We start from the raw sequence: 16440 nt of genomic DNA on the forward strand, positions 1-16440 counted from the left end.
AATAAAATTATTTGCAATGGGGACTTCAGTCAAAAATAAATGAAATAAAATTATTTGCAATGGGGACTTCAGTCGAAAATGAATAAAATAAGATTATTTGCAATGGGGACTTCAGTCGAAAATGAATAAAATAAAATGATTTGCAATGGGGACTTCAGTCGAAAATGAATAAAATAAAATGATTTGCAATGGGGACCAGTAAAAAATGAATGAAATAAAATGATTTGCAATGGGGACTTCAGTCAAAAATAAATAAAATAAAATGATTTGCAATGGGGACCAGTAAAGAATGAATAAAATAAAATTATTTGCAATGCGGCCTTCAGTAAAAAATTAATAAAATAAAATTATTTGCAATGGGGACTTCAGTAAAAAAATGAATAAAATAAAATTATTGGCAATTTGGACTGCAAATGCAACTGTTGCTTTTTATTGCAAACAGCCGAAGCTTTGCAAATGTGGGAAATAGAATTTCGTGCAAGTTTGCAAGTGGCATAAAATTTCCGATTGCAAATTTGGGAAGTTTGCCAATGTGCAGAATAAAATTCCACGAAGCAGCGATTGCAAGACTTGCTTTTTATTGCAATTATTGCCAATAATCTCTGTTGCTTCTGAATGCAAACAGGAGGAATTTTGCAAATGCAGATAATGAACTTTAATGCAAAAATGGCAGCGATAATTTCCAATTGCAATCGCTGCTTTTTATTGCAAGCCCCAGAAAGTTTGCAAAAGCGCCGAATAAAATTCTGAGAAGCAGAATTTTCGGTTGCAAGCCTTGCTTTTTATTGCAAATAATCTCTGTTGCTTCTTAGTGCAAACTGCAGGAATTTTGCAGATGCAGATAATCAACTTTAATGCAAAAATGGCAGCGATAATTTCCAATTGCAATTGCAGCTTTTTATTGCAAGCACCAGAAAGTTTGCAAATGCGGCGAATAAAATTCTGTGAAGCAGAATTTTCGGTTGCAAGCGTTGCTTTTTATTGCAATTAATCTCTGTTGCTTCTTAATGCAAACTGCAGGAATTTTGCAGATGCAGATAATCAACTTGAATGCAACCATGGCTGCAATAATTTCCAATTGGAAATAAATAAATAAAATAAAATAAAATAAAATAAAATAAAATAAAATAAAATTAAATTAAATTAAATTAAATTAAATTAAATTAAATTATTTGCAATGAGGCCTTCAGTCAAGCAAACAATTTCCTCTGTGTGGAAAATAAAATTCTGTGCAAGTGTCGCTTCTTAATGCAAACAGCAGAAAGTTTGCAAATGCGGAAAATAAAATTCTGTGCAATGATTTCCAACTGCAAGTGTCGCTTCTTGATGCAAACAGCGGAAAGTTTGCAAAAGCAGAGGATAAAACGATTTGCAATATTGCTGCTTCTTGATGCAAACAGCGGGAAACGTGCAAAAGCGGAAAATAAAATTATTTACAACAGCGGCTGCAATAATCTCCCATTGCAAACTCCGCTTCTGATTGCAAGCAGCGGAAAGTTTGCAAATGCGGAAAATAAAATTCTGTGCAATGATTTCCAACTGCAACTGTCGCTTCTTAATGCAAAGAGCGGAAAGTTTGCAAATGTGGAAAATAAAATTCTGTGCAATGATTTCCAACTGCAAGTGTCGCTTCTTAAAGCAAAGAGCAGAAAGTTTGCAAATCCGGAAAATAAAAGTCTGTGCAATGATTTCCAACTGCAAGTGTCAATAATAATAATAATAATACGCAGAATACAATTCTGTGAGGCGGAATTTTCGATTGCAAGTGTTGCTTTGTATTGCAATTATTGCAAATAATCTCCCATTGCAACTGTCGCTTCTTAATGCAAACAGCGGAAAGTTTGCAAATAATAATAATAATAGATGATGATGATGATGATGATGATAATGATAATAATAATAATAATAATAATAATAATAATAATAATGGATAATAATAATAACAATGATGATGATAATAATAATAATGCGCAGAATAAAATTCTGTTTTTATTCGGCATTTTCGATTGCAAGCGTTGCTTTTTATTGCAATTATTGCAAGTTTGCAAATGCAGAAAATAGCATTTAATGCAAGAATGGCTGCAATAATCTCCAATTGCAAACTCCACTTCTTAATGCAAACAGCGGAAAGTTTGCAAAAGCAGAAGATAAAACGATTGGCAAACTTTCCGCTGTTTGCAATAAAAAGCTTCCCAGATCCCTTGCAAATCGGCTGCGTTTTGCAGCTTTGCAAAGTTCCGGTTGTTGGCAAGAAAAAGCGGAGGTTGCAATTGGAACTTATTGCAGACACTCTTGCACAGAATTTTATTTTCCGCATTTGCAAACTTTCCGCTGCTTGCATTAAGAAGCGACACTTGCAGTTGGAAATCATTCCGCAGAATTTTATTTTCCGCATTTGCAAGCTTTCTGCTGTTTGCAATCAGAAGCGGAGTTTGCAATGGGAGATTATTGCAGCCACTCTTGCAAATAATTTTATTTTCCGCTTTTGCACGTTTCCCGCTGTTTGCATCAAGAAGCAACAAGATTGCCAATAGTTTTATCCTCTGCTTTTGCAAACTTTTCGCTGTTTGCAATAAGAAGCGACAGTTGCTATGGGAGATTCTTGCAGCCACTGTTGCATTAAATGCTATTTTCTGCTTTTGCAAACTTTCTGCTGTTTGCATTAGGAAGCGACAGTTGCAATTATTTCCAATAATTGCAATAAAAAGCAACAATTGCAATCAAAAATGCCGCCTCACAGAATTTTATTCTGCACATTATTATTATTATTACTATTATTATCCTCTGTTTCGAATTTGCAGTTTGCAAGAAGAAGATGCAGGAAAAAAGGGTTGCTTTTCCTTGCAAAATGTGGGAAGACTTCCAATTTGTAGTTTGCAAATTCAATGCTGCCATAATTTCTGGTTGCAAATTAATGCAAACAGCGGAAAGTTTGCAAAAGCAGAGGATAAAACGATTTGCAATCTTGTTGCTTCTTGATGCAAACAGCGGAAAATAAAATTATTTGCAACAGTGGCTGCAATAATCTCCCATTGCAAACTCCGCTTCTTAATGCAAACAGCGGAAAGTTTGCAAATGCGGAAAATAAAATTGTGTGCAATTTAATCCAAGGAGTTTCCTGCGATTGACGAATTAGAGGGGTAATAATAATAATAATAATAATAATGCATTAAGAAACAACCGTTGCAATGGGAGATTATTTGCAATAATTGCAATAAAAAGCAACACTTGCAATCGTAAATGCCGCCTCACAGAATTTTATTCTGCGCATTATTATTATTATCATCATCTGGCAAAAGCGGAAAATAAAATTATTTGCAACAGTGGCTGCAATAATCTCCAATTGCAAACTCTGCTTCTTATTGCAAGCAGCAGAAAGCTTGCAAATGCGGAAAATAAAATTCTGTGCAATTATTTCCAACTGCAAGTGTCAATAATAATAATAATAATAATAATACGCAGAATAAAATTCTGTGAGGCGGAATTTTCGATTGCAAGTGTTGCTTTGTATTTGCAATTATTGCCAATAATCTCCCATTGCAAACTCCACTTCTTAAGAGCAGAAAGTTTGCAAATGCGGAAAATAAAATTATTTGCAAGAGTGGCTGCAATTATCTCCCATTGCAACTGTTGCTTCTTACTGCAAACAGCGGAAAGTTTGCAAATGCGGAAAATAAAATTCTGTGCAACGATTTCCAACTGCAAGTGTCAATAATAATAATAATAATAATGCGCAGAATAAAATTCTGTGAGGCGGCATTTTCGATTGCAAGTGTTGCTTTGTATTGCAATTACTGCCAATAATCTCCCATTGCAAACTCCGCTTCTTAACAGCAGAAGGTTTGCAAATGCGGAAAATAGCATTTAATGCAAGAATGGCTGCAATAATCTCCCATTGCAAACTCCGCTTCTTAATGCAAAGAGCAGAAAGTTTGCAAATGTGCAGAATAAAATGATTGGCAATGGGACCTGCAATAATCTCCCATTGCAACCGTTGCTTTTTATTGCAAGCGCAATTGGAAGTTGCAATGGGAGATTATTGCAGACACTCTTGCACAGAATTTTATTTTCCGCATTTGCAAACTTTCTGCTGCTTGCATTCCGAATCAAGACTTGTAATTGGTTGCTTCTTCATTCAAACAGCAGAAAGATTGCAAATGCAAAAAATAGCATTTAATGCAAGAATGGCTGGAATAATCTCTAATTGCAACTGTCGCTTCTGATTGCAAGCAGCAGAAAGTTTGCAAATGCGGAATATAAAATTCTGCGCAAGTGTCGCTTCTGAATGCAAGCAGTAGAAAGTTTGCAAATGCGGAAAATAAAATTCTGTGCAACTGTCGCTTCTGAATGCAAGCAGCAGAAAGTTTGCAAATGTGGAATATAAAATTCTGTGCAACTGTCGCTTCTGAATGCAAGCAGCACAAAGTTTGCAAATGTGGAAAATAAAATTCTGTGCAAGTGTCGCTTCTGATTGCAAGCAGCAGAACGTTTGCAAATGCAGAAAATAGCATTTAATGCAAGAATGGCTGCAATAATCTCCCATTGCAAGTGTCGCTTCTTAATGCAAACAGCAGAAAGTTTGCAAAAGCAGAGGATAAAACGATTTGCAATATTGTTGCTTCTTGATGCAAAAGCAGGAAATAAAATTATTTGCAACAGGGGCTGCAAGAATCTCCCATTGCAACTGTCGCTTCTTGATGCAAAGAGCAGAAAGTTTGCCAATGCGGAAAATAAAATTTTGTGCAATGATTTCCAACTGCAAACTCTGCTTCTTGATGCAAAGAGCAGAAAGTTTGCAAATGTGCAGAATAAAATTATTGGCAATGGGACCTGCAATAATCTCCCATTGCAACCGTTGCTTTTTATTGCAAGCGCAATTGGAAGTTGCAATGGGAGATTATTGCAGACACTCTTGCGCAGAATTTTATTTTCCGCATTTGCATACTTTCTGCTGCTTGCATTCAGAATCAACACTTGTAATTGGAAATCATTGCACAGATTTTTATTTTCCGCATTTGCAAACTTTCTGCTGCTTGCATTCAGAAGCGGAGTTTGCAATGGGAGATTATTGCAGCCACTGTTGCATTAAATAATTTTATTTTCCGCTTTTGCATATTTCCCACTGTTTGCATCAAGAAGCAACAAGATTGCAAATAGTTTTATCCTCTGCTTTTGCAAACTTTCCGCTGTTTGCATCAAGAAGGGACAGTTGCAATTAGAGATTCTTGCAGCCATTCTTGCATTAAATGCTATTTTCCGCATTTGCAAACTTTCCGCTGTTTGCATTAAGAAGCGGCCGTTGCAATGGGAGATTATTTGCAATAATTGCAATAAAAAGCAACACTTGGAATCGCAAAATCCGCCCCACAGAATTTGCAAGCGTTGCTTTTCATTGCAAACTGCGGAAAGTTTGCAAAGGTGGAGAATGAAATTCAACGCAGCAGTGGCTGCAATAATTTATTAAACAGAATTTTATTTTCCGCATTTGCAAACTTTCTGCTCTTTGCATTAAGAAGCGACAGTTGCAGTTGGAAATCATTGCACAGAATTTTATTTTCCGCATTGGCAAACTTTCTGCTGCTTGCATTAAGAAGCGGAGTTTGCAATGGGAGATTATTGCAGCCACTCTTGCAAATAATTTTATTTTTATTTGCACATCATTTTATTTGCACATAAATAATTGTAATTTTATTTGCACATTATTTGCAAACTCCGCTTCTTAATGCAAGCAGCAGAAAGTTTGCAAATGCGGAAAATAAAATTCAGTGCAATGATTTCCAATTACAATATTATTATTATTATTACTATTATTATTATTATTATTATGTAACAATAATTAGCAATAACTACGTGCGGACATGTAGCAATAATTAGCAATAATTATGTGCAACATGTAACAATAATCAGCAATAATTACGTGCGGACATGTAACAATATTTCGCAACAATTACCTGCAACATGTAACAATAATTCGCAATAATTCGCAATATTTACGTGCAACATGTAGCAATAATTCGCAATAATTTGCAATAATTCCGTGCAACCTGTAACCATAATTAGCAAGAATTACGTGCACTAATTAGCAATAATTACGTGCAATTATTTCTGATTGCAACTTTTGCTTTTCCTTGCAAACTCACTGGAAACGGAGCGATCCGTCGCTTTGGCTGCAAAAGCAGAGATAATCCTCTCCTTCCTTTTGCACCAGGCGGACGATCCCAATTCCTGCCATTTGCACCCAGAAATGCAACCGCTTTGCAAAGCAGGAAGCCCCTTTGCAAGACTACAACTCCCAGAATCCTTTGCTGCGGCCGCAAGGGCTGCTGGGAGGTTTGCACAGAGCGGCCTGCAGGGGGAGCTAAGAGACTGCAAGTGGAATTGCTTTTATTTTATTTTATTTTATTTTATTTTATTTTATTTTATTTTATTTTATTTTATTTTATTTTATAAATGCAACCTTTTGCAAACCGGGTTCCTTCTGCATATTTATTTTATTTTATTTTATTATTTTATTTTATTTATTTAGAAAATAAATGCAACCTTTTGCAAACCGGGTTCCTTCTGCATGTTTATTTTCTTTTATTTTATTTTATTTTATAAAATCAATGCAACCTTTTGCAAACCGGGTTCCTTCTGCATGTTTATTTTATTTTATTTTATTTTATTTTATTTGACTTTATTTTATTTTAGAAAATAAATGCAACCTTTTGCAAACGGGGTTCCTTCTGCATATTTATTTTATTTTATTTTATTTTATTTTAGAAAATAAATGCAACCTTTTACAAACCGGGTTCCTTCTGCATATTTATATTATTTTATTTTATTTTACTTTATTTTATTTTATTTTATTTTATTAAATAAATGCAACCTTTTGCAAACTGGGTTCCTTCTGCATATTTATTTTATTTTATTTTATTTTATAAAATATATGCAACCTTTTGCAAACTGGGTTCCTTCTGCATATTTATTTTATTTTATTTTATTTTATTTTATTTTATTTTATTTTATAAAATAAAGGCAACCTTTTGCAAACTGGGTTCCTTCTGCATTTTTATTTTATTTTATTTTAGAAAACAAATGCAACCTTTTGCAAACTGGGTTCCTTCTGCACATTTGCAACTTCCTTGCTTTTTGCAAGGAAAAACAACCATGCCAATTGCAAATGCTTAAATGCAAATTATTCCTCTTCCAAACTGGAATTCTTGCTGCTGTTCTTGCAAAAAGCGAGGAGCTTTGCAAGACTGCAGCTCCCAGAATCCTTTGCTGCGGCCGCAAGGGCTGCTGGGAGGTTTGCACAGAGCGACCTGCAGGGGGAGCTAAGAGATTGCAAACGGAATTTCTGCTGATTTTGCTGGCAAAAAGAGGTTGCAAAAGGCGGAATGCCGTTTGCAAAATGTTGCAATAAATTTATTTATTATAATATAATATAATGTAATATAATATAATATGATATGATATGATGTGATGTGATGTGATGCAATGCAATGCAATGCAATGCGATATAATATAATATAATATAATATAATATAATATAATATAATATAATATAATATAATATAGTAATAAAATAAATAAATAAATAAATTGATTATTATTATTGCAAAGAGGGAAACTTGCAAAAAGAGGTTGCAAAGGCGGAATGCCGTTTGCAAAATGTTGCAATAAATTTATTTATTATAATATAATATAATGTAATATAATATAATATGATATGATATGATGTGATGTGATGCAATGCAATGCAATGCAATGCGATATAATATAATATAATATAATATAATATAATATAATATAATATAATATAATATAATATAATATAGTAATAAAATAAATAAATAAATAAATTGATTATTATTATTGCAAAGAGGGAAACTTGCAAAAAGAGGTTGCAAAGGCGGAATCCCGTTTGCAAAATGTTGCAATAAATTTATTTATTATAATATAATATAATGTAATATAATATAATATGATATGATATGATATGCTGTGATGTAATGCAATGCAATGCAATGCAATGCAATGCAATGCAATGCAATGCAATGCAATATAATATAATATAATATAATATAATATAATATAGTAATAAAATAAATAAATAAATAAATTGATTATTATTATTGCAAAGAGGGAAACTTGCAAAAAGAGGTTGCAAAGGCGGAATCCCGTTTGCAAAATGTTGCAATAAATTTATTTATTATAATATAATATAATATGATATGATGTGATGTAATGCAATGCAATGCAATGCGATATAATATAATATAATATAATATAATATAGTAATAAAATAAATAAATAAATAAATTGATTATTATTATTGCAAAGAGGGAAACTTGCAAAAAGAGGTTGCAAAGGCGGAATCCCGTTTGCAAAATGTTGCAATAAATTTATTTATTATAATGTGTATTATAATATGTATAATATATGCATATGATGTAATGTAATGTAATATAATATAAATGTAATGTAATATAAATGTAATATAATGCAATATAATGTAATGTAATATAATGTAATATAATGTAATGTAATGTAATGTAATATAATATAAATGTAATGTAATGTAATGTAATATAATGTAATGTAATATAGTATTAAAATAAATAAGTAAATGAATGAATATATTATTTATTATTATTATAATTTTATAATATTATTATTATAATTTCTGTTGATTTTCTTGCAAAAAGAGGTTGCAAAGGCGGAATCCCATTTGCAAAATGTTGCAATGAATTTATTTATTATAATGTGTATTGTAATATGTATAATATATACATATGATGTAATGTAATGTAATATAATATAATGTAATATAAATGTAATGTTATGTAATATAATGTAATGTAATGTAATGTAATATAATGTAATGTAATGTAATAATGTAATATAATATAATATAATATAATGCAATTTAATGTAATACAATGTCATGTAATGTAATATAATGTAATGTAATGTAATGTAATAATGTAATGTAATAATATAATATAATGTAATATAATATAATGTAATGCAATGTCATGTAATATAATATAAATGTAATGTAATGTAATGTAATATAATATAATATAATGTAACGTAATGTAATGTAATATAAATGTAATGTAACGTAATATAAATGTAATGTAATGTAATATAATATAATGTAATGTAATGAAATGTAATAATATAATGTAATATAATGTAATATAATGTAATGTAATATAATATAAATGTAATGTAATGTAATATGATGTAATATAATATAATATAATATGATGTAATGTAATGTACTATAATATAATATAATATAATATAATGTAATGTAATGTAATGCAATGTAATGTAATGTAATGTAATTAAATGTAATGTAATGTAATGTAATATAATATGATGTAATATAATATAATGTGATATAATGTAATGTATTATAATATAATATAATGTAATGTATTATAATGTAATGTAATGTAATATAAATGTAATGTAATGTAATATAATGCAATGTATTATAATATAATATAATGTAATGTAATATAGTATTAAAATAAATAAATAAATATATATATTATTTATTATTATTATTATTATAAATAAATTTATTATTATTATTGCAAAGAGGGAAACTGGAATTCCGGTTGCTTTGAATGCAAAAAGGGAACCCAGTTTGCAAAAGGTTGCATTGATTTTATAAAATAAAATAAAATAAAATAAAATAAAATAAAATAAAATAAAATGCAGAAGGAACCCAGTTTGCAAGAGGTTGCATTTATCTAATAAAATAAAATAAAATATATATGCAGAAGGAACCCAGATTGCAAAAGGTTGCATTGATTTTATAAAATAAAATAAAATGAAATAAAATAAAATAAAATAAATATGCAGAAGGAACCCAGTTTGCAAAAGGTTGCACTGATTTTATAAAATAAAATAAAATAAAATAAAATAAAAATGCAGAAGGAACCCAGTTTGCAAAAGGTTGCATTTATTTAATAAAATAAAATAAAATAAAATAAAATAAAAATGCAGAAGGAACCCAGTTTGCAAAAGGTTGCATTTATTTTATAAAATAAAATGAAATAAAATGAAATAAAATGAAATAAATATGCAGAGGGAACCCAGTTTGCAAAAGGTTGCATTTATTTTCTAAAATAAAATGAAATAAAATGAAATAAATATGCAGAGGGAACCCAGTTTGCAAAAGGTTGCATTTATTTTCTAAAATAAAATAAAATAAAATAAAATAAAATAAAAATGCAGAAGGAACCCAGTTTGCCAAAGGTTGCATTATTTTTTATTTTATTTAATTTTATTTAATAAAATAAAATAAAATAAAAATGCAGAAGGAACCCAGTTTGCAAAAGGTTGCATTTATTTTATAAAATAAAATAAATATGCAGAATTCACCCCGTTTGCATCTGATCCCTGTTGCTTTTTCTTGCAAAAAGCGAGGAAGTTGCAAAGGTGCAGAATTCACCCCTTTTGCAAAATGTTGCATTTGTGCCCCTGTTGCATTTTCCTGCAAAAAGGAAAAACTGAAATTCTTGTCGCTTTTCTTGCAAAGAGGAAAACTGGAATTCTTGTCGCTTTTCTTGCAAAGAGGGAAACTGCAATTCTTGTCGCTTTTCTTGCAAAAAGGCAACCTGGAATTTCTGCTGCTTTCCTTGCAAAAAGCAAGAAAGTTGTAAAGGTGCAGAATTCACCCCTTTTGCAAAAGGTTGCATCTGCGTCCCTGTTGCATTTCTTGCAAAAAGGAAAACGGGAATTCCTACTGTTTTTCTTGCAGAAACTGGAATTCCTGTCGCTTTTCTTGCAAAAAGCGAGAAAAATGGCCAAACTTTGCAGCTGTGCTCCTGTCGCTTTTCTTGCAAAAAGCGAGGAATTTTGCAAAAAGTTGCAGCTCCCTGTTGCTTTTCTTGCCAAAAGCGATGAATTTTGCAAAATTTTCTTGCAAAGAGGGAAACTGCAGTTTCTGCCGCTTTTCTTGCAAAAAGGGAAGCTTGAATTCTTGTTGCTTTTCTTGCAAAAAGGGAAACTGGAATTCCAGCTGCATTTCTTGCAAAAGGTGAGGAATCTTGCAATTTTTTCTTGCAAAAAGTGAGGAATTTTGCAATTTTTTTTTTGCAAAAAGGGAACCTGGAATTCCAGCTGCTTTTCTTGCAAAAAGCGAGGAATTTTGCTAATATTTTTGCAAAAAGCGAGGAATTTAGCAAATTTTTCTTGCAAAAAGTGAAGAATTCTGCTAATTTTTCTTGCAAAAAGGGAACCTGGAATTCTAGCTGCTCTTCTTGCAAAAAGCCAGGAATTTTGCTAATATTTTTGCAAAAAGCGAGGAATTTTGCAAATTTTTCTTGCAAAAAGTGAGGAATTTTGCTAATTTTTTCTTGCAAAAAGTGAAGAATTTTGCAAATTTTTCTTGCCAAAAGGGAACCAGGAATTCCAGCTGCTCTTCTTGCAAAAAGCAGGGAAGTTGCAAATATGCAAAAGGAACCCACTTTGCAAAACGTTGCAAAAGGAAAACTAGAATCCCTGCTGCTTTTCTTGCAAAAAGCAAGCAAGTTGCAAAGGTGCAGAATTCACCCCTTTTGCAAAACGTTGCATCTCTGTCCCTGTTGCATTTTCTTGCAAAAAGCGAGGAAATTTGCAAAACTTGGCAGCTGGAATTCCTGCTTTTTCCTTGCAAAAAGCGAGAAAGTTGCAAAGGTGCAGAATTCACCCCTTTTGCGTCCCTGTTGCATTTCTTGCAAAAAGGAAAACTGGAATTCCTACTGTTTTTCTTGCAGAAACTGGAATTCCTGTCGCTTTTCTTGCAAAAAGCGAGAAAAATGGCAAAGCTTTGCAGCTGTGTTTCTGTGCTTTTCTTGCAAAAAGCGAGGAATTTTGCAAAACTTTGCAGCTGTGTTTCTGTTGCTTTTCTGTTGCTTCCAAAAAAGGAAACTGGAATTCCTGTCGCTTTTCTTGCAAAAAGCAAGGAAGTTGCAAATGTGCAGAATTAACCTTTTTTGCAAAACATTGCAACTGAATCCCTGTTGCATTTTCTTGCAAAAAGCGAGGAATTTGGCAAAAAGTTGCAGCTCTGTCCGTGTTGCTTTTCTTGCAAAAAGCGAGGAATTTTGCAAAAAAATTTTGCAAAGAGGGAAACTGGGATTTCTGCTGCTTTTCTTGCAAAAAGGGAAGCTTGAATTCCTGCTGCTTTTCTTGCAAAGAGGAAAACTGGAATTCTTGTCGCTTTTCTTGCAAAAAGGGAAACTGGAATTATTGCTGCTTTTCTTGCAAAAAGGGAAACTGGAATTCTTGTTGCTTTTCTTGCAAAAAGGGAAACTGGAATTCCAGCTGCTCTTCTTGCAAAAAGTGAGGAATTTTGCAAATTTTTCTTGCAAAAAGGGAACCTGGAATTCCAGCTGCTTTTCTTGCAAAAAGCAGGGAAGTTGCAAATATGGAAAAGGAACCCACTTTGCAAAATGTTGCAAGAGGAAAACTAGAATCCCTGCTGCTTTTCTTGCAAAAAGTGGAAAGGTTGCAAAGGTGCAGAATTCACCCCTTTTGCAAAACGTTGCATCGGATCCCTGTTGCATTTCCTTGCAAAAAGCGAGGAATTTGGCAAAAAGTTGCAGCTCCTTGTTGCATTTCCTTGCCAAAAGCGAGGAATTTTGCAACATTTTCTTGCAAAGAGGGAAACTGGAGTTTCTGCTGCTTTTTTTGCAAAAAGGGAAGCTTGAATTCTTGTTGCTTTTCTTGCAAAAAGGCAACCTTGAATTTCTGCTGCTATTCTTGCAAAAAGCGAGGAATTTGGCAAAAAGTTGCAGCTCTGTCTGTGTTGCTTTTCTTGCCAAAAGCGAGGAATTTTGCAAATTTTTCTTGCAAAGAGGGAAACTGGAGTTTCTGCCGCTTTTCTTGCAAAAAGGGAAGCTTGAATTCTTGTTGCTTTTCTTGCAACAATTGAACCTGGAATTCCAGCTGCTCTTCTTGCAAAAAGTGAGGAATTTTGCAAATTTTTCTTGCAAAAAGGGAACCTGGAATTCCAGCTGCTTTTCTTGCAAAAAGTGAGGAATTTTGCAAAATTTTCTTGCAAAAAGCAGGGAAGTTGCAAATATGCCAAAGGAACCCACTTTGCAAAATGTTGCAAAAGGAAAACTAGAATCCCTGCTGCTTTTCTTGCAAAAAGTGGGAAGGTTGCAAAGGTCAGAATTCACCCCTTTTGCAAAACGTTGCATCGCATCCCTGTTGCATTTTCTTGCCAAAAGCAAGGAATTTTGCAAAACGTTGCAGCTCTGTGTTGCATTTTCTTGCAAAAAGTGAGGAATTTTGCAAAAAGTTGCAGCTCCGTGTTGCTTTTCTTGCCAAAAGCGAGGAATTTTGCAAAATTTTCTTGCAAAGAGGGAAACTGGGATTTCTGCTGCTTTTCTTGCAAAAAGGGAACCTGGAATTCCAGCTGCTTTTCTTGCAAAAAGCGAGGAATTTTGCTAACATTTTTGCAAAAAGCGAGGAATTTTGCTAATTTTTCTTGCAAAAAGTGAAGAATTTTGCTAATTTTTCTTGCAAAAAGGGAACCTGGAATTCCAGCTGCTTTTCTTGCAAAAAGCGAGGAATTTTGCTAATTTTTCTTGCAAAAAGGGAACCTGGAATTCCAGCTGCTCTTCTTGCAAAAGCAAGGAAGTTGCAAAGGTGCAGAATTCACCCCTTTTGCAAAAAGTTGCATCTCTGTCCCTGTTGCATTTTCTTGCCAAAAGCGAGGAATTTTGCAAAACTTTCCAGCTGTTTACCTGCTGCATTTCTTGCAAAAAGAGAAACTGGACTTCCTGCTGCTTTACTTGCAAAAAGAGGTTGCAAAGGTGGAATCCCATTTGCAAAATGTTGCAATAAATTTATTTATTATATTATAATGTAATGTAATATAATATAATATAATGTAATATAATGTAATGTAATGTAATAATAAATAAATAAATATATTATTCATTATTATTATAATAAATAAATTTATTATTATTATTGCAAAGAGGGAAACTGGAATTCTTGTCGCTCTTCTTGCAAAAAGCGAGGAGGTTTGCAAGACTGCAACTCCCAGAATCCTTTGCTCCGGCCGCAAGGGCTGCTGGGAGATTTGCGCAGAGCGGCCTGCAGGGGGAGCGAAGCGATTGCAAGTGGAATTCTTCTTGCTTTGAATGCAAAAAGGAAAACTGGAATTCTTGTTGCTTTTCTTGCAAAAAGGGAAACTGGAATTCTTGTTGCTTTTCTTGCAAAAAGTGGGAAGGTTGCAAAGGTGCATAATTAACCCCTTTTGCAAAACGTTGCATCTGCCTCCCTGTTGCATTTCTTGCAAAAAGGAAAACGGGAATTCCTACTCTTTTTCTTGCAGAAACCGAATTCCTGTCGCTTTTCTTGCCAAAAGCGAGAAAAATGGCCAAACTTTGCAGCTCTGCTCCTGTCGCTTTTCTTGCAAAAAGCAAGCAAGTTGCAAATATGCAGAATTAACCTTTTTTTGCAAACCGTTGCAGCTGCATTCTTGTTAATTTTCTTGCAAAAAGTGAGGAAGTTGCAAATGTGCAGAATTCACCCCTTTTGCAAAATGTTGCACAGGATCCCTGTTGCATTTCTTTGCAAAAATGGAGGAATTTTGCAAAAAGTTGCAGCTCCGTGTTGCATTTCCTTGCAAAAAGCGAGGAATTCTGCAAAAAGTTGCAGCTCCGTGTTGCATTTCCTTGCCAAAAGTGAGGAATTTTGCAGAATTTTCTTGCAAAAAGGGAAACTGGAATTCCTGCTGTTTTTCTTGCAAAAAGTGGGGAATTTTGCATTTTTTTCTTGCAAAAAGGGAAACTGGAATTCCAGCTGCATTTCTTGCAAAAAGTCAGGAATCGTGCAATTTTTTCTTGCAAAAAGTGAGGAATTTTGCAAATTTTTCTTGCAAAAAGTGAGGAATTTTGCAAAAAATTTTTTGCACAAAGGGAACCTGGAATTCCAGCTGCTTTTCTTGCAAAAAGTGAGGAATTTTGCAAATTTTTCTTGCAAAAAGTGAGGAATCTTGCAAATTTTTCTTGCAAAAAGGGAACCTGGAATTCCAGCTGCTCTTCTTGCAAAAAGCGAGGAATTTTGCTAATTTTTCTTGCAAAAAGTGAGGAATTTTGCTAATTTTTCTTGCAAAAAGCGAGGAATTTTGCTAATTTTTTTTGCAAAAAGGGAAACTGGAATTCCAGCTGCTTTTCTTGCAAAAAGTGAGGAATTTTGCAATATTTTCTTGCAAAAAGGGGAACTGGAATTCTTGCTGCTTTTCTTGCAAAAAGCAAGCAAGTTGCAAAGGTGCAGAATTCACCCCTTTTGCAAAATGTTGCATTTGTGCCCCTGTTGCATTTTCTTGCCAAAGGCGAGGAATTTGGCAAAAAGTTGCAGCTCTGTCCGTGTTGCTTTTCTTGCCAAAAGCGAGGAATTTTGCAAAATTTTCTTGCAAAGAGGGAAACTGGGATTTCTGCTGCTTTTCTTGCAAAAATAGGTTGCAAAGGCGGAATCCCATTTGCAAAATGTTGCAATAAATTTATTTATTATAATGTAATGTAATGTAATGTAATATAATATAATATAATATTAAAATAAATAAATAAATATATTATTCATTATTATTATAATCAATAAATTTATTATTCTTATTGCAAAGAGGGAAACTGGAATTCTTGTGGCTTTTCTTGCAAAAAGGAAAACGGGAATTCGTACTGATTTTCCTGCAGAAACTGGAATTCCTGTCGCTTTTCTTGCAAAAAGCGAGAAAAATGGCAAAGCTTTGCAGCTGTGCTCCTGTCGCTTTCCTTCCTTCCTTCCTTCCTTCCTTCCTTCCTTCCTTCCTTCCTTCCTTCCTTCCCTCTCCCTCTCCATCTCTCCTTCCCTCCTTCCTTTTCCTTCCTTCCTTCCTTCCTCCCTCCCTCCTTCCTTCCCTCCTTCCTCTTTCCCTCCATTCTTCCCTTCCTTCCTTCCTTCCTTCCTTCCTTCCTTCCTTCCATCCTTCCTTCTCTCTCTGTCTCCTTCCTTCCTTCCTTCCTTCCCTCCTTCCCTCCTTCCACCCTCCCTTCCCTCTCTCCCCCTTTTCTCTCCCTCTCTCTCTCTTCCTTCCCTCCTTCCTTCTCCCTCCCTCCCTCTTTCCTTCCTTCTCTCTCCCTCTCTCTCTCTAAGGACCAACCAGTGACCCACGGATTCTCTCTCTCTCCCTCTCTCCTTCCTTCCTTCCTTCCTTCCTTCCTTCCTTCCTTCCTTCCTTCCTTCCTTCTCTCTCCCTCTATCTCTCATTCTCCTTCCTTCCTTCTCTCCTTCTCTCCTCCCTCTCTCCCTCCCTTCCTTCCTCCCTCCCTCCCTTCCTTCCCTCTCTCCTTCTCTCTCCCTCTCTCTCTCTAAGGACCAACCAGTGACCCACGGATTCTGTGGGGCAGACTATGGGGTTGGGGCACCAACTGAGGACCCCCCTGGGCCCCATAGACC

General features: G+C 33.9%; 1 protein-coding gene across 1 annotated transcript in view; it reads right to left on the bottom strand.

Moving 5' to 3' along the window:
• PAXX (PAXX non-homologous end joining factor) overlaps positions 1-6235 on the bottom strand; it is a 16914-nt gene extending 10679 nt beyond the window's left edge. Inside the window, exons 1-2 of the mRNA XM_083458564.1 lie at positions 6141-6235; positions 5952-6044 (exon numbers count right to left, since the gene is read on the bottom strand). Coding sequence (XP_083314690.1) covers positions 5952-6044; positions 6141-6232 — 185 coding nt within the window. The 5' untranslated portion in view covers positions 6233-6235. The remainder of the gene's footprint in view (positions 1-5951; positions 6045-6140) is intronic.
• Between the last annotated feature and the right edge of the window lie 10205 nt (positions 6236-16440).

Source organism: Podarcis tiliguerta (genome assembly GCF_965153285.1).
Source record: "Podarcis tiliguerta genome assembly, contig: HAP1_SCAFFOLD_229, whole genome shotgun sequence".
NCBI classification, from domain to species: domain Eukaryota; kingdom Metazoa; phylum Chordata; class Lepidosauria; order Squamata; family Lacertidae; genus Podarcis; species Podarcis tiliguerta.